Source organism: Poecilia reticulata, linkage group LG22 (genome assembly GCF_000633615.1).
Source record: "Poecilia reticulata strain Guanapo linkage group LG22, Guppy_female_1.0+MT, whole genome shotgun sequence".
Taxonomy (NCBI): Eukaryota; Metazoa; Chordata; class Actinopteri; order Cyprinodontiformes; family Poeciliidae; genus Poecilia; species Poecilia reticulata.
In genome coordinates this window covers 17,849,212-17,875,586 of record NC_024352.1, presented here as the reverse complement: position 1 = coordinate 17,875,586, position 26,375 = coordinate 17,849,212, and the positions used below count along the sequence as shown (strand labels likewise).

Sequence of the window (26,375 nt, the reverse complement as noted above, 5' to 3'; positions counted from 1 at the left end):
AACCAAGGATTCATCAATTCTGTAATCTCTTGGTTACAGCCCAGGTGTCAGGAGGATCATTTCAGCTCCATGTAATGAGGAACAGTGGGAGTTTACTCCAACCCTATGTTGTCCTCCACCTCCTTCTTCTCTCGGTTTCTGACCCCTCCCTCCAACCAACCAACAAACTTTGGTTTCTGAGCTCTTTTTCCACCTTCTTTGCTGTTGACGATACACCTTCGATGCTCTGCCTGCATTACGCATCTCTCTTTTTTCCCCCCTCTCTCTTAAGGACTTGCTCCCCACCCTCCTACATTCCCTCCACATTCCTGCCTTTGCAGGAAAGGGACGAAAGGGTATTAAACCTGAAATCGCTGGTGCGAAAGCTGACTTGATCGGGGGACATTCCCGCTGCTGCAATCATCAAACCGGACATTCCTCCGCTCAGACTGGGACACTGCTGGTTTTGCAAAATGAGGCAAGGTCATAAAAGATAGGGGAACTCAGGCCAACTCTTTCTGATCAACTCGGCATGCTTGAGTAAAGAATTTAAGAACGTTTATTCCATGCAGAACCTTGAGAATGTATATCACCATTAAAAATAAATAAATAAGTAAAAATTCTCTATAACAGTTTGCCACATAAGGGGATGCAGCAAACAAGTAGTAAGGTGCTCTGTTGAGTTTAACTATTTAGCCTGCATGCAAAACACTGTGACAATTGACCAACACTGCCATTACGCTATGGTGAAACTCAATGGTGGCATCATCCTATGAGATGCTTTATTTAATAGGATCAGGACGGCTTGTTATGGTTGATAAGATTATGGAAAGAGGGTATTAATGAGAGAATTGTGAAGAGCTTGCACAAGAATTGAGACTAGGTAGGTTCACATTTTGCATTGCTGCAAGCGTAAGCAAACATATAGTCCATGCATGTCTATTTTATTTCGCCAAATAACATAGACACTAATTTCAGTCTCTAGATATCCAAACTGATGATACAAATTACTGATTCAGTGTTTCCAGAGTCTATTTTTTCACATTTTTGATCTACTTTGTGTTTTATTACATAAATCCCCCCCAAAACACTTTGAAGGTTGTGGTTGTAAAACAAAATCGAAGCATGCTAAAGGGGGTGTGAATTGATGACTACCAACATCAATGGATTTTTAGGACAAAAGTAGACCGGCTTAAATGAAGAAGCACGTTTCTTCACATGGCACATGAGTAGGCCTTGTGTCAAAGTAACCTCGGCTGAACTGTTGTCACAGCCACTGCCATGCACCCTTCGCAGCCCCTGACCCCTGCCCAAAGCCTGTAAACCGACTGTCCTTGACTTTCCATAATGGAGGATTTCAAGGCAGGTTGAGAAGGGGTTATGGGTGATGAATTGGGTTTTTAGTGAGCTCATTAGGAAGCCAAACAGAGTTTAGACTGGCGGAGCGGAGCAACAGTGCAGTAATCAGTTCTGCTCGCTTTGTTCCCTGCCTCCAGGACATTTGTGTGGAAAAAAAAAAAAGAGCGGGGAGGAAAAAAGAAAAAAAAACCTATGGCATTTGGCTGATGAGAGGGCTGCTGAGCAGAGGCTACAATCTGATGGTTGACTTGTTGATTTATAAACCTTTTATTTCATTTTCTCTTTCAACCACAGAGTTTTATGTGCAGACGTCCAGCATACCTGCTAATTTTGTTTTTAATGGTACTGTCTGTCACAAGTCTATCAGAAGTCTGACTTAATTTGGTTTTTGCTCTCTTTATAAGAGAAACATGCATTTCTTCTCCTTTAATTGCCACTGAAGTCAGAGAATCACGACTTTTCAGATCATACAACACCATAAACAGTCGTTGCTTTTATGGATCACAAAATCAGAGCTACTAGCTTTTTCCTGCAGGATGACATAGTGTATTGCTCCATTGATCAGATTTATTGTCCCTGTCCCAGACTTTTGCATAAAATTCTATTTTTGGTCTCATTTTAACTCAGTAGCTTGTCCATCATGTGTCTGTCAGGAACTTTAATGGATCTCTATTCATTATTTTACGAGTGAGGTGCAAGTTTTTGCCCGTAAGTGAAGGTAGAGAATCACTACAGTTGACATCTCTGATCACTTACAGAGAGATCTTTATGATGCCTCTGCAAATTTCTTTGTTTTCTTTTGCGCCATCTCATTTCTTGATTCCCAGTTTTCAGGACATTATCATTCCAAAGCTCAGCAACTTTTCGATTTTCTTGGAGCCAGAGCGAGTTAGTCAAAAACACAAGCTTGGAAACAGCTTGTTTTACTAATAATCACACTTGTTTCAATTCAAGAGAGACCAAATTACTTTAGGGAAATACCTATTCTTTAATATTTTACGTAGCATCAAACCCTCTGACTTATACATACTCCTTTTGGTATTCCAAGTTCTGTCTTTTTTTTTTTTTTTTTCTGTTGTAACAATTATTTATGAATTATAGAGAAAGTTTGGCCGAAATGCTGGTTACCCCTGCAAAAAGTCTTTATTGCGCTATTTTAAAAAGACTCAAAAAGTCTTGGTTTGCAATTTTATACGTGCAGGTTTGTGAATTTATACATATAAAAAAAAGAAATGATCTCAAATGTAAGGACGGAGCAGCAGCGGCAGCTTCTGCTGCCGTGTTTAGAGATTAGAGAGAGAAGGGTGGAGTTGTCAGGGAGGCAGAAAGTGTGAAATGTCTGGTGGAGACCCAAAGCCCTTCATTAGCCACTGATCCCTGTCTTCTGAGTGAGGGGCAGTCATGGGCATCAAAACTCCCTTTTAGTCCCCCTCCCCAAAAAAAAGAAGAAAAAAAGCAGAGTTAGGGGTTGGATAGTGGCTCCCCCAACCCCTGCAATTTAGCCCTTTGCCATTCATGCAAATTGGGTCCTGACATCTGCGACAGCCTGCCTCTTTTCTTTTATACATCTTTATTCCAGCTCTTCTCCTTCCAACTATTTTGCTTCTCAAATAAATCTCCTAATGCATGGCAAGTCCCCTTCCTAGATATGTTATTATTATACATATCCACAGTTGTGTAATAAAGTTTGTAGAAATAAAAAGCAAAAGTGTGGAGTAGAATTTGTAGTCGCACCCCTTTACTCTAATACTCAAAAATGAAACCCAAAAGTCACCTAATTGGTCACTACCCGTAGTGCAATTTAGTCTCAGTGTTGATGCTGCTGTTCTGTATTGATTTAGAGAATATTAACCTACAAACAGCATCTCGAAGACCTGCTATGTGTCAAAGTCTAGCCCCAAATCTAAATGAGAATCTTTGGGAAGACTTTTAAATAATCAGTGCTCTTTATCCAAAGGTATTGAGCTTGTTTTGTTTTGCAAAGAAAATGTGGCAAAAGATTTTAATGTGACAATGTGCAAAGCTGGTAGAGATGGTGTTTTGTTTTACATATTCAAAGAACTGCAGGAAAGTTGTAGAAAACACAACCAAAGTTTGAAAATCATGATGTTGCTATTGTAGGTTAATTGGAGGGATATTTTAGGCTCTTGGCAGAGTTTGAGCATATAAAAAAGATTAAGGGAGGCACAGTCAATGACCCTGGTAAAAAAAAAAAAAAATCCTAAACTCCCCCCCTGCCTCCCTCTTACTTCTGGACCCAATACTCCTCTTTGGCTCCAGGGGAGAAGCTGAAAGAGGAGGGTGGCTTCACTCCAGCCCATATTTTGGGTTATAAGGTAAAATAGCCTAACTGCTTGTTAAAAACATGTTTTACCTCCAACTCTACACCCTTCATCCTTCCCTCTGTTCCCTCTCCCGCCCCCTCCCAGAAATTCTTCTACCTCACCCTCCATGGCAGGGATGTGCACAGTGGGGTCAGCGTTGCCCCTGTGAGAAGAGAGAGGCCTCGTATTGGTGTAGAGGCGATAGTTATCTCCAACATTCCAGGGATGACATAGAGATATCTGGCCGATGGCAGGTTTAGTGGGCTTAGAGAAAGGGGCAGAGAAGGGAGGTACTGTACAAGAGCTGATGAGGACCCCTACACACACACAGACGCACGCAAACACACTCATTTCACTTCGTCCTTCCCTCCATGCCTTTCTTACTGCTTGACTGCCTCACTTCCCCACACACAGAAAACAACATCTAATTAAAAGCTCTTATTCCACTTCATTTAAGGGTACACTTAATGATGTGCTTTTTTTTGGGAGGGCTGGGTGGGGAGACAACCCGACATTACCTCTCATGCGAGATGAATCTCTGAGTTTCAGTCCTTGGGATTCAGGTACAGCTGTGTTTCACATAGACGCTTGTCTTTATTTCTCTGGGATGCTTTTGGAGATATAGAAAAAAAAAGAATGTAGAGAGGAGGGTTATGTTTCTCTTTCACCTTCAGCCATGTGTCCCGGTGGTAAAAGGTGGGGGTGGCAGACGAGAGGCGGGCAGCAACATCTGAGTTTGGCGGGTGGACTTGCTGAAGGAGAGAGTTTGTTGTAATTGCTCTGACAGGTTTTAAGGCTGTTAATGACTCCGGCCTGAGCGCCACCAATTTGTCAGCATGCTTGCTGTTTACTAAGCTGTTGTTTTATGGTCCAGTGCAAAGGGGGCTGCTGCTTGTTTAAGCACAGATCAGGAAATAATCAGCGTAAAACGCAGGCTGCAGTGGTGCCGTGCACACGGAGACTGTTCCGTTTAGAGCCCTCATCTACTGTATGGATCTGAGCAAGTGCTGCACACCATATGGCGCGTTCACACAGAGAAACAAAAACGTCTTGATGGCTTACTTAAATAAAAAAAAAAACAAAAAAAAAACAAAACAAAAAAACGGATGGTCAAGTATGTTTTATCTGTAAAGGGATTAGGGTCTTTTTGCATGAGCACGAAGCATATTGCTAGCATGTGGTTGTAGCAAGAAGGATGGTAATCCTCAGTCACCATGGAGCAACAGAGGGCTAGCTGTTCCGCCAGAGTGAAAAGAGCCTCTTCGCATTTGTGAGTGTGTGTGTACGGGAAGGAGATTGTGCATGTGTCAAAAGCATGTGGTCTCAGAGTCGGCAAAGACCCCTCCGCAAATCCAGAGTAAATAAAAGGGGTAACCAGACGGACAAAAGAGGAGCCCCCACTGCTTCCCTCATTCGTTGCCATTTGGGGGGACTGAATGTGCTAAACGCCGCTTATGTTGGCTGAAAAGTTGAAGAGAAAAAGAGGGAAAAGGGAGGCTCTAAATCCCCCTTCTTCTTTTCTCCTCATTCTCCACGGCCAAGCCTGCAGGGATGGAGGTGGTGTAATAGGAGGGTGGAGGGACGGGTCAGAATACTGTGCTAAGGTAGAGAATTCAAAATAGTTCTTACAGCCTCTGCTTCTCCATCTTACTCGTGTTTTACTCCAGCTATCTTTGTGAATTTTCTCTTCTTGATTGGTTGAACGTGCCTGACTAGTCTGGTCTGACAAGGGTCATGGCTAAAGAGGTGTTGTAATTAGTAACTTTAGCAGCAGCTTTAGTAAACCACTGCTTGTGCACTTTTGCTTCACTACATTGGAGCAGTGAGCTTTTCAAGTACGACATAAAGAAAACATAAACAATATCAATCGAGCAGGTTTTACAACTTCAAACTACCAGCTTTGCAAAGCTCTGATCTGTGAAAGAACAACAAGATGAATTTTTTTGCTTTCTGGATGTTGCGAAACTTTCATAAAAATTACATAAAACAATTATTTCTCACAAGAAGGGGAACTGTCCCTTTATCCACCACTAAAGGCTATAAGTACAGTGAAATCCTACAGATTATGTGAGAGAGGCATCTGTACAAATACAACCAAAGTAAAAAATATACAGTGCAGGTCATTGACTGCCTTATGAGACACACAATACCTTACTGATTTAGTCTTTTTTTCACTACGCAGTATAAAGTTGTGCACCACATATCAATATAGGTTTTTCTAAAAAAACCTCCAGAATAAATAATATTTGTTATTTACTGTTGTGATAGATTGTTACATTGTTCATTATTTATTCTAATTAATAATGACTCTTAAGAAGCTTTTTTATCATAACAATCAATAATTCTGTACACTGGACTCACAATCTGTGTGAGACAGAGGAGACAGCATTATTAAGCTCTGCAGTTAAACATGTATTCCTGTAGGGCAAATAGAGTCTTATTTTAAGTGAGATTTCCAAAGTCCTGCAGTTGTTGTATGTCGGACAGTTGGCCTCTTCATAAGGATGAAGTTCTTCAACTTTGCTGTAAAGTTTGAAACTTTCTGTTATTCGCTGTACTCCCTGTTGAAGATGGAGCTTATCGTCGGTTCTTTGCTCCCTCTGACTACACGTTCAGAAGACCTCACTGATACTGAAATGCCTAACTTTTTGTTTTCTCCCCTCATTACCAACTTCTGCACCCAAATTTGTTTGTGAGCAGATGAATCGTTCATTGATAGGAAGTAGGAATTTCCAGCCTGGTCGATTGTAAATTCACCAGCCAGCTACCCGACGGATCTGCAGTTTCTTCATTGCTACCCATAGCCAAGTTTAAGTGTGGTTTTCATGGGTGGTAATATTTCTTACTTGCGGTCATATGCACAATATTTCTATGGTTAGCCTAACCATGGTGGCTTCCCCGGTGGGATGTTACCTCCTGAACATGAAACATTGGCTCTGGTGCCATTACAGCCTCCCTGAAGTCCCCCGTATAGTCTCTGCAAAGACTGTGGGATGCTTTGTACTCTGCTCATTTTTTTTTGCACAACATTTCCTAAAGGGATCTTGAACGTACCAACATTAGATAAGCAGAGTTGCAATGTGTTTACAGTCCTTTCTCAGCCCGATAATGAGCTCAGCCCTGAGACCAATTTACTCACAAGGAGATATATCTGAATGCATTTTTAATAACCACCCACTGGTGATGAGAGAGGGAATGTATGTGAGCGTATAATGTGCTCTTGGACTTGGGCTTGTTTGTTTGCCAGCGTGCTCATTCATTCTCTCTTACCCTCATTGCGTCCGGTCATTGTCTTCCGTGTTTGCCTGATTACACTTTCGCAGTCCCTGCGCGTATGAAAATATGCGAAGAAACTTTCATTGCAAACACTTTAAGTCAAGCTCTTGATGGAGTGAGGGAGAAGGAGGAAGGAGAAAAGGTTGAGGGGAAGAAAGAGAAGAGGGGAAAGTGGGTGGGTGGGTGGGGGTGTGCTGCTATCTTTTTTTTTTTTTTTTTCGTCTCCAAGGGCGCTGCTTTTCCAAAAGTGCCTGGGGCTACACTCCAGCACCTCGGCTCCCTTAGGCCTTTCGACTGCCTCCTAATAGCCAACCCCCATCTGTGTCACATAGCCAGATGATGGGACGCTTCCCTCTGCTCTGCCCTGTACTTTTTTTTCCCTTACCCAATTTTTTTTCTCAGAGTGCACATCCATGCAGGTTAGAATGGCAGAGTTGCCAGGGAACAGTCAGAAGCCATTAGCGTTTGGGACAATTTGCCCTGCAGCGTTCCTTCTCTCGCTCATAAGAAAGGAGTGGGGGTGGATGCAAAGCACCAGCTCTCCTTCAGATGTAATGAGGTTGAGCAAGTTGGATCTTCTTTATTCTATTTCTACTCCTCCTTTATTCTTCATGCTTCTCCTTTTTTCCTTTTCTCCTTTGTTTCTTTCTCTTTTCTTATTTTCTGTCCACACTTTGTTCTTCTTTATTCTTGCGACGAAGTAAAAATGTCGGCACATAAACAGATTCAAAGACAGCCATTGAAGTTGTACACAGACTTGCCGCTGTAGAAGTCGGATCTGTAGACACACGCCAATATCGGTGTAAGACGGAGAGGGGCAGAAACGCAAGGGGAGTCTGGTTTCATCCTCGTGGGCTAGAGCAGGAGGCAGCAAGCATGCTGGGTAATGAAGTGACAGGTCAGTCTGTAAATACGCACGGGTCGCACCGGTCCTGGCCAGGGGGAAGGCTATCACATTGCACTGAAAATGGAAACGTCAATAAAATTAATCTGCCAGCCTTTTGGCCACTGTGCGGCTCTATTGGATGAGCCTGACTGCTCACAGCGGGAGAGGGATTTGGAGAGTAGCTAAAAAATCAACACAAAACCCGGTGCCGTACAAACAAACACCGAACGGAGCATAAACATTATTCAGCGAAGCTCAAAAGCAAAGAAACAAAGGCGGGGTGGTTGAAATTCACAGCTCACTGGTTGTGTTTTTATTGTAAGTTTCGGAGCAAACTGGGGGAGTTCGACTCAGCTTCCGTCTGGGTCGCATTTCTCAGGAAGCCCCTCACAGTCAGGGTAAGGACCAACGTTTATTGTTTTAGGCTTTCCTGAACAAGGATTCGTACTTAGCCTGGGATTTACGGCATTTGCCGCTAATGAATGTCCATTCTACAATTACAACACCCCTCGTCTGTGTCCCCATTCCCATATGTCCTTCAGGAGGGTGGTTGCTTCTTTTGCTTCTCGTCGGCACTTCTTTGTTTATCTGTTCCTTGTGGCTCCAAGCCAGTGATGTGCAAAGAAAAACACAACACTGACTGAGAAGTGGAAGGAGTTGGGAAAAACATAAGGAAAGACAAAAAAGTTTTTAAGAAGTGCAGGCCCCTGCTGGCCTTGTGTTCTTCATTTATTTTGCATTTGATTACACCACCAGTCGGATCCTTTTTCTTTTCCCCCTTTTTAATGTTATTAGCTGAAATATTTATGTGAGATTAAGGCTTGTATAGGTGGCTGTGATTGATGCCTCGCCAAAAACAGGAGGACATGTGCGTCTGAATTTTGAGAATGTCAGGGTCCTTCGCTTCCTTAGTGGAGGAGTTTTTCAGATACATAATTTAGATGCCCTCAAGGAAGGCTTTCAAGGCATTCGTGCCCGGGGGCAAGAAAAAAAATAACCATGACTGTTAAAAGTAAATCATTTTTGCTAATGCACAATTAATGCCAGGGTAGAGGAACAAGAAAAAGGCAAGGGACAAAGATGGAAACTTCAGTTTGAAGGAGACGTGTGTCCATGTTTTTGCCAAGAAATCAAACGCTGATGGACATTAATGCAGGCATAGCCGGCACTGGCCTGTCATGCTAATCTTATGGCTAGATTGGAGGGAAAGAGGGGGGGAGCTTTGGGGTGAAGAGGGGGGCAAGAATAGGACGAGTCCATTATGTGCATCGAACTGCAACAATGAACCCCCAAAATTCACAAATCAGTGCTCACGCAGATCAACTGGATGTTGTAAATGTATGAATCCTTTTCTTTTTTTTTACTGTACATATCTGCATAACTCCATTCTGTCCCCTTTGGCTCTCTTCAAAGGATGGGAAAAAAATGCTCTGTGTTAAGTCAAGCATGCAAATTTAATTGAATTAATGACATGAGTCCTAGTCTCCACTGTATTTGAAAGCTCCTTGTTCATTTATTTTTATTTCCCCTTCCTACTAGAGAAGTGGGATGAAGAACACAACGTTTCAGTGCCCAACCATAACATTTGAGACATTAACCCTTATTCCCCTGTCTCGTGCTCTGGGGTATGGAGCAGCTCTGTGTAAACCCTGCAGCCTCCATGCAGGCCTTCATCTAAGGCCATCCTAATCCGCCTACCGCCTTACCTTCACAACACAACACCAGCTTTGCTTGCACCAAATCTTTCAGCCTTAGCGCACCAGTTTTGAATTCCAATCTGTGGTATTTGTCCGTTTATCCATCCATCATAAACCTTAAACTCAGCTTTGACTGTTTTTTTTCTTCTTCTGTGTTTCATCCTGTGATGTGGTTTGAGAAGTTATTTAACCCCGGGTTTGGTTTCTGCCCAGGAGATGGCTTAGACAACAGCGTTGCATCGCCCGGCACAGGAGACGACGATGATCCAGACAAGGATAAGAAGAGGCAGAAAAAGCGTGGCATTTTCCCCAAGGTGGCCACAAACATCATGAGGGCGTGGCTGTTCCAGCACCTCACGGTAAGCCTTTATTAGAGCGACACTTGCCTCAAAACAACCTCTGCAGAAACGTGTCCTAGGAAATAACACATGCACATATTGGTCATCGGTAGCTGCTGTTTGAGCAAGTGAAAGGTTGATTTCAGCTTCCTGTCAGAGGGCCACACTGACCAGGTCAATCTCATCACTCTGGACTGTTTACTTAGCTCAGCTCTGTAATGCCCGTCATAAGAGCCAGCCAAGTTTGTATGGGGTCTTGAACAGAGTTTAATTTGGGCACCTTCCATCTTCTATCAGGCACCACAGCTCCAGTATGCCGCCCTGATGTCATAGATTTTTCATGCTAACATTATTAATGTAATAGTTTACAACTACAAATAATAAACCAAATATAATACATTTGGCTTCAAAATTTAATTCATATGTACACTCAGCAATAACACATAACTAACTGCACCTCATCCGTTGCTTGTTAATACAAATAGCCCCTCAGCAAGCTTTATGTGAGAGTGAATCTGGACATTTTGTAGGAATCTTTAGACAATTTACTAAAGTTCAAATTAAATATTAGCTTAAAGGAGTTAAGGGATTTTGAACATGTCAGGGTTGCTGTTGTGATGTGGGCTGGTCAGAAGGGATTTTCACACATACATTTTTTGGGAATGGTTTGAAAAAGAGGAAATATTTACTGGGAATACCATCTTTGGATGGACAACACGCCAAACATTGAAGCAGGCCGGCTACAGAGCCATTTGGTGGCATTCCTTTCTGCTAAGTTGCTGTGTGAACTTTCATGAAAGCATGGATACAAGAATCTGCTGTTTGTGCTGTTTGTCTGGACGATCTTGGCAGAAAACTTATAGGTGGTTTTTGTGTAGAACTGTGACTGGAGGTACTGAGTTATTTATCAAGGTATTCAAAGGCAAATTCTCAATAATTAGAGAAAACTAAAATTCAGTTGAGTTGGAATTTTTTTATCTGATTGAATTGGTACAATTCTAATTAATTTCCTCCATTTAAATAATTTAAAAGTGCTTCCCTTGTTAAAGAAACCAGCTTTGCTCCATCTGGATTTGGAGTTTCAAACTTCAGATATAATTTGATAAAACAGATAGTCCAGCATTGACTACGTTTCTGCTTATCTGTGTGTGCCTTATTAAAAGGGGTGGTCTACATGTCCTCTCACCCTTGCTAATGTCAGGACATTATCAGAACATCAGGCTGTATTGATTTTGCTACACGGGTCAGATTTCAGAGGGAGGGGGCTGTGGTGAGACACAAAAGCTGCCTTAGCTTGTAACTCTCGGCCGCAGAGAGTAGGAGTGACAATGTGGATCGGTCGTGGGGAGGGAAGGGGGGATGGGAAAAGTAAGGAAGTCTTAGTAAAGAGCTGGGGGTCTCACATATCACCCATGCAATAAAGAGGGTCAGGTGCCCCCTGTGCAAAGTGTAGAGCCCCCTACCCCTTTACGAAAGTGCCCACTCCCAGCTGAAAGCCCCCTCTACCCTGATTACCTAACCAAAAGCCCAAGTAATAAGCGGCCAGCAAATACAGCCTAATTGAAAGGGCTGTAAATCCATTACATATTGGTCAGGGATAATCAGGAGTGCTTTAATCACTTTTATCTATTCAGGAGCAGTGAAGCTGCAACAGCAAAGCCCTGAGCCTTGCAGGCCTTAGCGGCTCCACCACGCCAGTCTGCACGCTTATTATTCTCATCATTATCAAAATGACTTCACAGCTGTTCACAGCGCCGTTGCTCCCTGACGGGAGAGCTTCTCACCGAGCTGCACTGATCAGGCTTCATTCACACACCGAAGGCAGGACTGAGGCTAAATGTACAGTTTTTTTTTTTTTTTTAGAGCGACTCTTTCTGCTGTTGGTATTTATTCTCATCTTCATGATCGGAGAAAAATGCTTTATGGATGCACAAAATGCATAAAAACATCTGAAAGATTCTGGTTTTCTTTTACAGTTTCCATTTACAAAAACAAAAAAAAAACTCTTGTGAAGAACAGCCAACAGATTTCTTTTAATTGTGTTTAAAATAAAAAAAGGTGGTTAGGATTGGTTGGGGCAAAGCACAGAGAAAGAAACATCTTTCAAAGACCTGTTTAATTCAGACCAAGCAAAGCTTTCAAGACCCTCTTTTGCTGCCCTTCGCCCCATTATAACATCTCCTTGCTTGTGGATGTTCTCCAATCTTTATTTGTTTCTTTTGTGCAAAGCCTGAGCTAGTCTTGTACAAATAATAATCCCTCCCTTTTAACCTGCTTTCATTTCTATGCCAAGGAAGAGGACTAATTGAATTATCCCCCTTCTCTTCTCACCATCACCATCCATTTCTCCCATCCATAAACTCTTACTCACACACACATGTACACGCACGCACACACACTCATTAACCATTCTCCTTTCTTTTAATTTGTTAAGCAAATGTATTTGCAATAGCTGGATGCGTTTGTCCAAGGGTGAATTCTTGGGGACTTTGGCCCCTGAATGGCCTATAGCGGCATTCTGCCATTCACGCATTCATTAACTGAGGGGTGAGGAGTGAAAGGAGCGGCCTTGTATTTCTCAAACTGAGGGGGCCAGCATGAAGCTCCTCTTCCATGAGCCGCAGGGGTCTCCCTACATATGTTCTCAACATCCAGCCATTGTCACGTCTTCTGAAAGGCTCAAAAGGACAGGACCCCCCCTTAACACACAAAAAAAACAACACGGGCCAATAGTAACAACTGTTGGCTTTTAGATTCAGTATAACAAAATTGCCCTCTCCCTCTGCCCTCCCACTCTCCATCCAAAGCTCTGCTCTGACCTCACACTCGCTCTCTCTCTCTCGGGAGAAATCACAAGATTGTTCTGGTCATGACAGTCAAATTCGAGAGACAAACACATTACAGCTCATGTTTACCATCAGTCTTACAGTGCAAGCATTCCAGCTGCGAGGAAAGTAGAGTTTTTACACCATATTGATTCCTCAAAACATGAACAGACTCTATAGAGGGGCTATGGTATCCCTGAGCTCTTTTATATTGGGGCCACATGGACATGCTTTCGGGAGCAAGAAATCTGGCAACCTTAAATGCTTCACATGTAATTGGCCAACGGTTGGTCGGATCGGTGGGCTTTGACTGGTAGAAGAGGGTCAGACCGTCTCTCTTCTTCCTTCTTGTAGTCTGGTTCTTGCTCAGCCTCTCTAATGCCACACCCCCTTCTTCCTTTCTCCCTCTCCATGAGTTTCTGGATGTCTTCCAGCCACATTAGGGGAAGGGAAATCCCAGACTGTTGGAATAAGCTTTTCAATACTACAGGGAGATTATGTTATCAGTAAGGTAAACTTCACTGTTAGGGGTAAAATGTTTTGCTCCACTGCAAGAGCGTGGGCCAAGAGGGCACTGGATTTTTTCCCAATAGTAGGAATGTAAGTTGGAAAAAAGGATGAAAGAGCAAGAGATTTAAGAAAGTGATGCTTCGGCTAAAGTAAACTCCAAAATTTACAATTAGCCCCATGGCGCCCTTGGCCTTTCCTTCCCACTCACCCTCTGCTAGCCTTTACTCACCCCAGTAAAGACAAAGGTCGGACCCGCAATGAAAACAGGAAGCACTCTGACACAAAGAAGCCAATCTGAGCTCTACTCCAATCTTTTTGACTCATGGAAACCCTCAAAGACGTATGAAAGTATAGGGGTACAGGAGAAGTTGAAACCCCTTGAAAGTTTCCCTGTGGTGTAGTGAAGTTGGGGAAGGGCTGTGCAACAGAGGAAGAGTGGTCAGTCAGATGAGTAAGTCCGTCGTTTTCTCAAACATCAAGCGTCTCAGGTTCTGTGCCGAGCCACCCTTTGGCCCGGGTGTTTGGGGAATTGCTGTTAAGCTGCTAAGCCAGGTGTATTGGTCCCTTGGGCTCCTTGAAAGGGAAGTGATATATCCTTTGGTAATTCAGAGTGTCTTTGGGCTGCGAAGTAGAACTAAATGCACAGACGATAACATTTAAGGTGGGATTCAGTAGCATTTTAGTGTACTTCTTTGTATGTGTTAAGTGTGACTATTTGGAGGGCACTGCCTCTTCAGCTGTGTTTTTACTGAGCTTATGAAATAAAAGTAGCCACGATCAAGTTGCAAACTCTGCAGAGCTCGAAATGCCAGTGCAACAATACAAATCCCGAACCCTTACCTTTATCAAATACATTTGATCACAAAAGTGAGGACCTTTGGGGAGTTGAGTTCATTGTGCTGCAAACATCATTAGATACACTACTGTCAGTGCCCCCCTCCCTCTCACATACACACTAACAACCCAAGCCCAACATAGCATTAGTCTCCATGACAACAGGGTGTCATCGTCAGGTCGAGCCCTCCTGTGGGAGCTGCTCTCACTGCCACCCTTTATAGGCACACATAAAAGAGTCGGCAAGGGTCATTCACAAGACATGGGCACAGGCAAGGCCAAACCCTGGCAACGGATGTTTGCTCCATATGATAAACAAGGTTGCAAGTCCATCCCCTAAAAAAATGAGAAAGAGTATGTTGTTTGTGCAGACTAAACATTCAGTCCTGTTGTGTCCCCACTTTTTATTTTTCGTTTAAGCTCCTCTAGTCCTGCTAATCCTTGTGGGTTGTTCCAGTACGAGCAGTCCCTAACTGGTGGAGACACACATCTGCAAATAGTTTGAAGTACCCAACTCTATTTTTCTTCAACTGCCAAAAGCTGTTTGTTTTATATTTGTTCTTGTTTTGAATACACACGATGGAACATTCTATTTTTTATGTAAATAAATTTCAATTTTTTTTCTTCTAATCTTGTGTAATTACATTTATTTGTATATTTTGTTGAAATGACATTACTCTTTAAAGCCATCAGCTTAGAAAAGAACTTACTCTAGCCTTTACGTCTGTGATTGAGATTCAGTTTGCTTTTCCACCTCCTTAGGTTGTTTTGAGTTTGGATGAAGAGAGTTTGGAGACAAAGGAGAGGCAGGGAGTGGGTTTAGGGATAAGAGCAAGCATGGGGAGGGGGTAAAGAGGGGGCTCCTAAGGGTCAGAGAGGTGGAAGCCTGGAGGAGGCCCACACACTAATCTGTCATGTGCTTGTTTGCCTCAGGAGCCCAAAAGTCAGTTCTCCAATCACCCGTAGCAACCGAAGCGACCGTTTGGTTCACCGCCGCTATCCAAATGTGTGACTAACAGTTGAAGATGTAGGGAAAAAGAGTCATCACATGTCTTTTGTGGGTGCTTTGTGAGTGTTTGCAAAACAGATGTTAGAGACAATTTGACATTGCTTGGTGATGTTTAGCTCTGAAGTCATTGAAAGTCACTGCTAATGAGAGTGGAGGAGACCATTGAGGAAGTTAGGGTTTGGTGCGCAGCTATTGTCTGGTCACTGTTCTCATGCTGGCTGCTCAGCAATCCTGGGAAACATAGATACAAGCCACCTCTATCTGCCATCTGTTCGTCTCCTGTCAGGCTAGCAAAACAGTGATAGACCCACACAGACGGAGCATCTCAACTGTAAACACAACAGTGGAAAAACTCTTGATTTTAGATGAGAACTTCTTTCTCTGTCTGCAGATGTTTGATCGTTTTGTCTTTCTAAGGCACACCTGATATGAGCCGAATCAAGTTTGTTGCTGCTGCAAATTGACTACTCATTCTGCCACTTTGCTGTTTTGCTTCATTGCAATTTTTTTTACTTTGTTCCTGTTTTTTTTGTTCCTGTGCATTGACAATGACAATGCACAGCTGTAAGGGGTGCGTTTGGTAAACAATAAATGTATTTATTTTTATAGTTGTACTTAAAGTTGCTGTGGTGCTTTAATAAATGCTAAGAGAAATTATGCTTTGGTTAGGAGTTTTAATCTGGCATATTTTATAAGCAAGAACTGGGAAAACTGGGGCTAGACTTGAACTCAATTATAATAGAGTTTAATACAGAGAATATGAAAGCAGGAAATGAAAGGAAGGCAGGGTGAAGCTATGAAATGTGGATTTGAATTAGTAAACAGGCAAATAAACCTGGAGCCCATTAGTGCATTGTAGTTCTATTACCGTTTACAGTGTGCTTTTGGCATCTATTGCTGTTTTTTCGGAGATTTAATGCTGTATTTGAGCGCAATAAACTCTAATTCGTTTCTTGCTTTGACATCAGACCTTTACACTTTGCCCCCTAATCCAGATCTGTCACAGCTCCACTTCAAAGCCAACTCACCCCACATGGAATCCACTCGCATGTAAAGCACACCGCATTAACACTGCATACTGCACACAATTAGTGTGAGAAAGTGCTTACACGCTCCCTTTTATTACTTTTTTTGTTTTCCGCTTTTTTTTTTTTTTGTTTATTTTTATTCTCATAGGTTTACTTATGGAAAATTAGCACCTTGCTGTTTTGTGTGTGTAAATGCAGGAACACGTGCCCACCCCTGCTACATCTCGTGTTTCCTCTCATTTCCACCCCTGCCTGTTAATTTTCATTCCTGCTGTTTGCATCTTAATGCAGGTTGTTTAATGAAGTAGCAGAGATGAGTGTTTTCGTTCGGGGACTGTTTACGACATATTCCCACTGCAAGGAGGTGATTAACCCATGTGGAAAACCACAGTGTTTGCAAAAAGGAAAATAAAATACCCCTATGCAATAGTCCAGCATGACAACAATGCAGAAAATCAGGATATTACTCAAAGTGCTTCCTGAAATGTGATGCAATATGCATGCCTTTAAACGATGCGGTTGGAGTGGGATTGACCTCATTGAAGAGCAGGAGCACAGCATGAGTTTGACTTACCCCTGCAGAGGTGACTGCACATGCCCTGACCACAGCAGACAACAAACGGAGCATGGCCTGCTGAAGGCAGTCAGATTTATAAACTCACTGCTCAGAACAGAGACTCTTAAGAACACACATGTGTTAAGCTAACAGGTCTTTTTGTTTTTTGTAGACGTACTCTGCTCCAAACCCCACTCTGGGATCATTTCCCTACTGTTAGTGCTGTCAGTTCATTCTTTAGTCTACACACTAACATCTATACCTCCTTACACAAGAGTTTATACACCTGGAACTTGGGTATATTTTACCTTACAAGAATACTTTTAAAGGGTTTTTTTGGGGGGATGGGCACACATCATTGGTAGGGACAGAAAAAAAATATACATAATTTTCCATTTTTGACTAAAAATCGCAACAATGTAATTTGCATTTGATTTTATCCCCCTCACTTAGTCAATATTCAGCATTCTTTCATGTGTCATAGTTGCATTTTCAGGGTTTATGTGCCATGTACATTTTTCAGTATTATTTTTTGCATGCCAAAAAGTTCAATTTGTAACTATGAAAAAGTTCAAAGGCTATTAATATTTATATTTCGAGCCTGTCCATCATATCTGAGCTGATTCTATGAGAAATAATATGGAATGTGACTGTAGTAAGGGGCCTCACATGCTATTCTTTGATGACATAGTATGCATGTATCGCATGGTGGTTTTTGATTCTGTGTTGCTTTCCCCTTTTAAACTTTTGTGGGTTATCTTACTCATAACAAAACATAGAAGAGGTTTTGGGTTTCACATGTTAGAGTCAGTTCCCTTAAATTACCTCAGACCTATTCTAGGTTTCTGCCCTAAGGACTAGTCTCATTGCTCCCATGATAGATTGTGGGGCAGTGGCAGGAGCTGTTCCAGCGGTGGCTGTTGCTGTTGCTGCTGCTTTTTGCAGGGTACAATGGAGGCCAATGAGATTCCGCTGCAGGCTTCCAAGCAGCCTCAGCACCACTTTGATATTCATCTCACACCAAGAGAAGGAAAATGCAAAAGGGAAAAGGAGCAGCCGACATGGAAACAGCAAACCGGGCTAAACTGGGGAGGGAGGCAAAGAGAGACAAAAGGTTGAAGGATGGAGGCGCAGAGACGAAATCAAAAACAGGCTATGTGTTTCACTGTCTGGTTTGTCATGGGACCTTATAGCTCCACCAAATCCCTCTTCTGCTATTTTGTGCAATTTTCTCTCCCCCCTTTTTTTCCTGATTCTTCTCAAATGCATGCTTTTGTTTTACTCAGCACTCAGTCCATAGGCAGGCAGTGGGATTCCAGCACAGTAGGATCCTTATAAATGGGAGCCATGTCTCTTGTTCTCGCCCCCCTCTCCCCAACACTTCCTCACCTTTCAATTTTCCCCATTGATATATTTTCTCTCTTTCTCCCTTTGAACATATGGACTGTTTTTTTTAGGTAAGAGACCAGTCCACATCAAACAGTGAGGCTGAGCAGGCCAATTTGTTGCTCCTTTAGCTGCCTCTTGCCCTCTACCAGGACTCTCATCAAAAAACAGACATTTATCCAGAATACTTGAGCATTTTTGTCAGGAATACAAGTAGTGCTTTGGAAAAGTATTAATTCTGCATTTCTTGAAAATCTTATCATTTTGGAATCTTTTTGGGGAGGAATTTATATATAATAGATTCACACAAAGCAGCGCATAGTTATTAAATGGAAGGAAACATGATTTTCAAAATGGTTTATAAATAAAAATCTTAAAACTATAGGAAGTATTTACAATAATTTACCTTAACTCTGATACTCTTAAATAAAATCAAGTGCAAATGAAAGGCACTCATAGGCCACCTAATTTGCAAAACAAAATAGGAATGTGCCAGGATGCCATAGTAAAACTCCTGAAATGATTCCAATTTGACATTTTTGAAAACTGATGTTTAGATATGCTTGAAATTCAAGATGCCTAATCCTAATCTATTCTTCAGAGAATATTTAATAGAGATATGCTTTTCTATATGCATAATGCACTTTTAAGATTTTGTTTTGTAAAGATTTTGAAAAATATCAGCTATTGTCTTTCCACTTCATTATTACGCTGTGCCTTGTGACTGTTCACCACATAATAACCATTCCATATATAATGTAGCTTCTGATCGTAAAGTGACAAAATGAAAAAAAATATACATAGCCTTGTGTTTCAGTGTCTTTTCACAATTAGAAATGTTAGCGACTTCTTGGTTTCTCTCATTCCACATTCTGCCTTGCACCATTCTAAGCCATATAAATGAGCATGCCTGATAGACCAGTAAGGCTCTAAAGCAAAAATAGGTTTTCTATTCACTGATAATAACACACAGTTGGATAAAGGAAGAGGACAACCAATCAAGAATCAAATAAAGATGGAAAAATAAATATATAAATTCAAATCTGAGCAAAGCAGGTCTTGGCTCCAGATGTGAATCTCTGAATATTGATTGTGGGGAAAGCCAGATCCCCAATATCCCCTAGGCTGCGGCAGCTGACACACAAAGCACCTCTCTAAAGCCCATAAACCAGCTTGTACAATTATTTAGATAAAGAGAGCGACAACAGCAGTGCATGCCTCCCAATGCAGAACCTCCTCCTTCTTTCTCATCCTCCTCCAACTCCTGCTCCTCCTCTTCTACTCTCTCATGAAGCATGGAGATGAAGAAATGCACGAGAGAAGAAAAAAAATGTGGGTGGGAGCAAGTGTTTAATTAGCTACACATTTTTGAATCTTCCTTAATGTTCATTACTGAAACCAGGGGCAATTACAAGTTCAAAGGGGTTTAGGGCACCCGCAGCCTGCATAATCATTCACAAATTAAGCGCTACTCATTTGTCATAGCACAGCATGCGCACAGCTACCCAGATGCATGCATGTTGTCAGAGTTGAGTCATAGAAAGGCTGACAGGCATCAATTTCCACACAGGCACAAATCTTGGCAACCCCAAGGCAGCAAGTTAGGCGGCTCAATCCTCTTATGGTCCAATGCCTTGTTTTCCTCTGACAACAGCAAACACCACTAACACCTTCCTTCACCTTAGCTTGCTCCACATTATACTGTACCCTTGGATTCATCCTCTTATAAGCGTCCTGTTTGCTCTTACAATCCCCGCCGCCACCTGCTCTCTCCTGTCTCGATTCTTCAGCTTTTGTTTTCAACCACCCGCCTCCATCTTTCCCTGCGTCTGTCCCTCCCCGTCTGGCAGTGTCTCGGCACCACGTGACACAGGTGTGTTTCATGTCCGTCCCCCCGGATGTGTATCTCGGTTACCTCAGGGGCAAGGTCGCACCGGCTAATCCTGTCTTCAGGTGGCTGTTTAGCACACTGAGAGGAGAGCTCACAAAACCGGAGGTGAGCTCCTGTTACAGGACTCCTTGACCAGAGGTCAGCTGCGACACTGTCAGTATACACAGAAACATGCACACACGTCTCGCCTGACTGGCACATGCATACGCACAACGTCGGAGCACATTCAGCCTGCTTATCTGTGGCAGCTGGCTGATTCTTCGTCTCCCTTTCCTTGTTCTTCTTTAGAGGACTACTGTACCACTTCGAGTTTCGTCTTTCAGCATCTTCTCCCTTTCCCGGGTCAGTCTGAGTCTTGTTCACATTAGGATTCCCTGATATGATCTCCATGAAGATTTGCTCTGGTACCCATGCGTTGCCTGTCCAGCTCGGCACCTTTATTGTCTAAGCCGCTCTCGCACAGGGGGCACAGTCAGGTCTCTAGTGGATTGAATGGAGCCCTATCATGTGTGTGTCATCCTCGGCACAGAGGGAGAGGGAAATCATTTTTCACTGGGAGAACGACATCCATCTCTGCTGCCAAATGCTGGCTGTTTCATTAAGTAGCCCATCCAGGCAGACAGATGTGTTCACCACACAGCCATGTTTGCCTATGCAAGAGCGTGTATTAACCCACAATCCTTTGGGGGAGATTAATAGGCTACCGGCCCCTTTTCATTGATTATCTTCATGCCATTTTCCCCCTTTTTTTTCCTTGGCTAGATATTAAAAACTAATGAAGCCTATTGAAAATGGGAACCACGAGTCTCTTCACGGATCATTTTAGGCTATTTGAGCTCAAACAGAGAGGGATGTCTTTAAGGCACAGTTTGAGTCGAATTAAGAAAATAAATGCAAGGAGCGGCTTTAAGGAAAAAAAAAAGAGCTCGACTGTAAAAAGATGTGTGCTTAAGAAACGACAACTCTGCTTTGACACATGGAGCGGAGATGTGGCAGATGTTAGCAATTCTGCAACATAGCGCAGCATTCCTAGTGTTCGAATCATGTCCTAATTGCTATAATGGAGATCGTAAGCGCAAACAGTAATAGAGCTGAAGGGATATGTCTCCAGCAACCTGAATCAGGGCTTTGCTTAGTAGATCTGATACAAGATAGTTTGTAGAGATTTATGCAAAAAAAAAAAGTGACATTTTAACAGTTGGAAATACCTGCAATTTATCCAAAAACCACTGGTAATTAAATGAACAAATATGTATCTATTCGTCTCTTAGTGCATCATTGCTTTTATTTTGAAGGTTTACAGGAAGTTGTGACTAAATTCATGTGCACTATTAATTATTTTGACAATAATATACATTTGTTTAACTGCTTGAGACAAAGTTTCTTAACTGGCAATTTTGTTGAGCACCAGCAGACCATTATTTTTAGGTAGTTTGATAAATGTGACAATCTATTAAGTTAAAATATCAAAGCAAAACATTTTGAAGACGGCAAACATCCAGCTAACAGTTAGCTAACTTAAGATTAGTCGCTAGACTGCTAGTAGCAGCTGGAAGAGAGAGAGGACTGCTTGTGCCATTTCGATATGCATGTAGTTGTAATGAATACAAAAATGTCTTTAGAAATCCATCCCACAGTTCTACAGCCCTGACACTTTCACTGATTCTTGCTTCAATGTTTGATGGTAAATAATAATAATAATAATAATAATAATAATAAACTAGTCGGATCAACAAATATGATGTTGAGGGAAAATTTACTTTAAAAGGAAATATTAACAGTTTGAAACTTCATCATGGGCTATAATTAAAACCTGACATTATTCCATTTCTGAAAGCAGCTGAGCCGACTTATGTCTTACGCATTGCTGTTTTGAGTGGGGACTGCGTTGTGCGCTTAAGAGCTTCGTGTGATATATGGGTGCATCAAACCTGTGAGAGGGAGTGAGCAAAGAGTTAAAAGCGTCCGTGTGATGGGCTCACCTCTGCACCAGGCCTGGTGAAAGGCGGCGGGGTGCTGTCGGGGAAAATGACTTCCTGAGACATTACCATCAATCACCAGACAGGTCAGGCCCCCCAATTCTGCCATGAGGACGGACAAGAGGAGAAGGGGGGATGGGAATGGAGGATTAAACTTGAGTGAGCCATGGCAGATTTTAGGGTGAACAGACTATTAACAATCTACCCCTTTCATCGTCCAACTGTGTTATGTCCTTCTCCTTCTCTTGCCTATCTGTCTCATCATACCTTTCTCAGATTCTATTTTCCATTCCCGCATAAAACGGTTACACAGGCATTCACGAATGGCCCCTGCTGATCAGAGTCCTCTCTTCAGCTCAATTGCATCATTAATTATTCCACAGGCAGTGGGCTAGAAGCAAATCCAAAGAGAGGAGGAGAAATAGAGCGGGAGCAAGAGTTAGATGATGAGATGGAGGACAGCTGTCTAACACCCCCAGTTGGTCTCTGTCTCTCTCGCTTGCTGTAAATGAAGGATGGGGAGAGGGGAGGGGCTTAGGTTACCTCAGTAAGCGGTTGTGTTACATTCCTGAGAAGGGAAGGTTGAGGGGGGGTGGTTCAACGAGTTGTTGAAAAGAACACAGACGCTTGTCAACAGCCTCTGAGCCGGGGAGCCATCATGCTTTGCGCTAGGCCTGTAGGTCAACGACCTTCTGTTGCATCTAGACAGAAAGATTTAAGGAGAAAAACAAAACAAAACAAACAAACAAAAAAAAATCAAACCATAAATTACAAGTCATAGCTTGTCTCCATATAAAGGGTCAACCAAAAGTCTTAAAATTCTGAGAAGCCTTCTTGTCTATATACTGCAAGTAGCAGTTGGGAATCCGAGGATTATCCTTTTTAAAAGCAATAGAAGGAAGATGGAGAGAAAACGGCAGGCACTCAAAGTCCTGTTAAAATGGCCCATTAGATTTAAGGAGTGAAAAGTTCATCAGCTTTATTAATGGGAAGGTATATAAATGAAGTATGAATTACCTGACTTTTATAGAGTGGCGCGAGTGAAACCGGAGAATCTTATGATATAATGCTTTAGTGAGCTGTTCTGAGCGCTCTGATGAGCAGGCTGGAGAGAGGAGGAGGAAGAGGAGGACGGAGCGAGCAAAGAGAGAAAGACTGAAGTGTGCTGGAGTCCCAGGAGTCCGGCGGCTGGAAGCTTGCCTGACTGTTGCTAACATGCGTGGCTGATCTGGTTTGCTTCGAGAGAAGGTTTGTGGCTTCCGGGCTTGTTCTCTGCGTGTCATTAGCTAACAATGTAAAACATCGACCTAGCAAAAGACAGGGTCAATCACATTTTATTGTTTTTGATCAGCCACATGCAAAACATATATATTTTTTTATTTATAAACATGAATGTGTGAAAACAAGCTTTGTGCACACACATACACACACACACACACACACACACAGTCAGACACTCAAAATACACATGCTCCCCACCATCCTGTAATAAGCGGTAAGCTGAGCTAGCTGATGGTCATCCTCCCATGGGGCTGCTGGGTTGCTGCCAACTTCCTGCCTGCTTTGTCAGTGGATAAAGCGCCTAACAAACGAGAAGGCTGTAGCTAGGCAGGCCAGCCAGGTCAAAAAGGTCACCTCGGCCCCCGGGCAGGATTGAGCCTTAAACCACTACAAGCCGAGGGAAAGAGAGGATGGAAGAATGCACTTAAAGATCCAGCCTAAAAGCTGCAAAAGCCTTCTCTTCTCTATTCTACTTATATCTTTGCAGTGTTTCATAAAGGCATTTTAACTCCTTTGACATGTTGAGGAACATTAAGAAAGGGAAAGATCCTGAGGGCATTTGTCAGTCCACACAGCTTCATGCAGCCAGATGCCCCTGGGTGTTGAGCAATGACAGAAGAAATCTCTTTGACTCAAACGCACCTAGATGAAAGGACAGCACCAAAGTCGTGCATTTCTGACGGGAGAAAAACTGTATTCAGTGACAAAGAGCAGGCACAACAGGTTGGCTCAGAGTAAAGAATGATTAGGGCTTGGTTGGCTTTATGTCATTGAATGCACCTCTGATTTGCAGCAGTTATATAAGTCAGTCTTATTGAAAGGGACACAATTTGAAGTGTCTGTCTATAGCAGGCCTATAGGAACTTCTCTTACATGCATCAGGAATAGAAAAATTCAGGCATTGGAGGAGAGGGGGAAAAAAGGCTGCCTTCCGCCCCAGCTGTCCATTCAGACGGGGAGAAAATTTGACATGGTTGACTTCAACACATTTAGCATCATTAGCAAACAGGAAGTGTCCCCTGCAGCTGTTTTTTGGCAAGGAAGGGGGTGGGGGGGTGTTCCTGACTGCAATGTAATGGACAAATGTTACCCCCCATGTTTGGCTTTGATTTCTGACCTTAAAACAGAAATTGACATTACAAATGTCCTATGATATCTCCCAAATTGGCTTGACATTCCCAGATTGCCCCCGGGGGTTTCTTGTTTGTCTTCTGTAAGTGGTTGTGCTCTTGTTGTTGTATCCCGAGGCTCACGATTAGAACGTACAGGCCTTTCTCTGGAGAATGTGGAGTCTTAAAGAGACAGGGGGATAGACTAGGAAAAGAGAGGGAGACAGCTAGAAGAGGTGCTGGCTGCATGCTGAAATCTTTATTCTCATGAAGATGGATAACACTGAGGAGCTGAAGCATAGAGTGGAAAGAGATATTGAAGCCGCCCAATTTTTCTATTCAAATCAAAGATCAGTACCACTTCACTTTGAACGGTGAATTTAAACATAATCTGAAGAGCACAGCAAGGGAAGAAGATTAAGTAAAAAAGGTTGCGGTTGCTAGTGCAGAGTGGTTCGTCTTATGGTTTCATCTTCGCTGTTTGCTTATGATGTGGTTCTATTGATATTGTCAAATAATAATCTTCTGCGTGTACTGGAGCTGAGAGAGAAGTGGTTTTGATGAGTCTCCACTCCTCTTGTTTGGAGGCCCTTCTCTCTTTTCAACATGATAAAAGGCAGATGGATTTTTTTGGATTGGGGGATCAATCTTTACTTTAAGCATAAGAATTTAAATATCTTGGTGTCTTGTTCACTAGTGGTGGTAATGATGGAGCGATGATGTGTGATATATAGGCGGATTGGAAATTTGTCTGCAGTAATCTGGGCACTGCTCTGGTCTCTCAGGGTGAAGAAAGAGATGAGCCAAAAAAGGACACGGGTCTGTTAATGTTCTCAGACCCTGACCCTAATTATGAGACGTAGATCTTGATCAAAAGAACAAGATCACAGAAACTAGCGTATGAAGTTAGCTGACTTTGTAGAATCATTGGGATTAAATTCTGAGATAGATTGATGAGCTCCATAATCCAAGGGAGTTTTAATTAAAGCAGTTTTTTCCCCTCTGCATTGAAAGGAGACAGTTTGGGTAGTTTGGACATCAGATCAGGACACCAGCTGATCTATGGAGGGTTTTCAGGCATGTCCCAGTAGAGAAATACCCAGAGTTTACTAGATGGACTGTATTACCTTTCTGGCCTGGGAACACCTAGAGATCCCCCAGAATGAATGACATGCAATGGACAATGTTTGTTAGATACTTTTTCTTATACACTCCGTCAGAAAGGTTTAGGTTGCGAATGCTAATTATCTTGTTGGTAGCTTTGTTCTTTCCCAATTGCTTGAATACTTTGGTCTGACTGCACAGAGTCCTCTCTTTTTTTACTTCTTTTCCAAGGGGTGCTGTGGTATCAAAAGTCAAAATCTTGAATCAGAGACTTATTAAAGTTTAATTTTTGGGTTTATGAGTGGCAACAATAACAAGTGCTGTAGATATTGTTCCATATGGGAAAAACGGGGGAGGGACCTCTGCTCTGACGGGCCCACCAGGACACTAATGATCTGCTTATGGCTCTTAAAAGTACCTCACAAAGGCGGGACACCAATTACTTCTCACTTGCAACAAGCAACATCACAGAGGACCAAAGAACAGGGGAGTGATTTTAGAGAATTAGAGAAAAGTGCCAACAACTTAAAAGTAGTGAGTGGGGCTGTGCGTTCACATCAGACAAGCCGGAGAGGAAAGAGCAGAACAGAGCTGGGTGCCCCTGAGCAGGCAGTTACCACAACAAAGACTGCAGACTGGTCTAAAAAAGCAGGCCAAATTCCTGCCCTCTAGGACCTGGCTTAAAGGTTGAGTGAAAACTTTGAAATATGTGAATGAGATGAGCTGAGCAGAGGTGGAAAAAAAAATATTTTGTGGAGAAAGCACAAAACGAAACAAGAGGGTTTTGACACCAACTAAGTTGTGCTCAGAGGATGAATAAGAGATCCTGAAGGATCTGCTCTGGATTATGTTGATGACATTTTACTTCATGGAAGTAGAAAAGATGACATCGACCTGCAAGTCTAAAGTCCTACAACATCTTCACAGGATGTGCACAGCTCATAAATACAAGCATGACAGATATATTGGGAACTTCACTTTGTATTTGTGAATTTTCAGACTTC

At 42.5% G+C, this 26,375-nt stretch overlaps 1 protein-coding gene and 1 long non-coding RNA gene across 7 annotated transcripts in view; one reads left to right on the top strand and one right to left on the bottom strand.

The window, feature by feature from the left end:
- meis2a (Meis homeobox 2a) overlaps positions 1 to 26,375 on the top strand; it is a 98,586-nt gene that overhangs the window by 31,902 nt on the left and 40,309 nt on the right. For 5 of the 6 annotated variants that reach the window (XM_008399805.2, XM_008399802.2, XM_008399799.2 and 2 more), the window contains one exon: positions 9,735 to 9,880. In XM_008399805.2, the coding sequence (XP_008398027.1) occupies positions 9,735 to 9,880 (146 nt within the window). The remainder of the gene's footprint in view (positions 1 to 9,734; positions 9,881 to 26,375) is intronic. The other variant, XM_008399801.2, reaches the window with a different exon arrangement.
- The window catches only part of LOC108165837 (uncharacterized), an 86,225-nt gene that overhangs the window by 21,483 nt on the left and 38,367 nt on the right, over positions 1 to 26,375 (bottom strand). Inside the window, exon 2 of the long non-coding RNA XR_001776152.1 lies at positions 21,881 to 22,578. This is a non-coding gene — a long non-coding RNA (uncharacterized LOC108165837). The remainder of the gene's footprint in view (positions 1 to 21,880; positions 22,579 to 26,375) is intronic.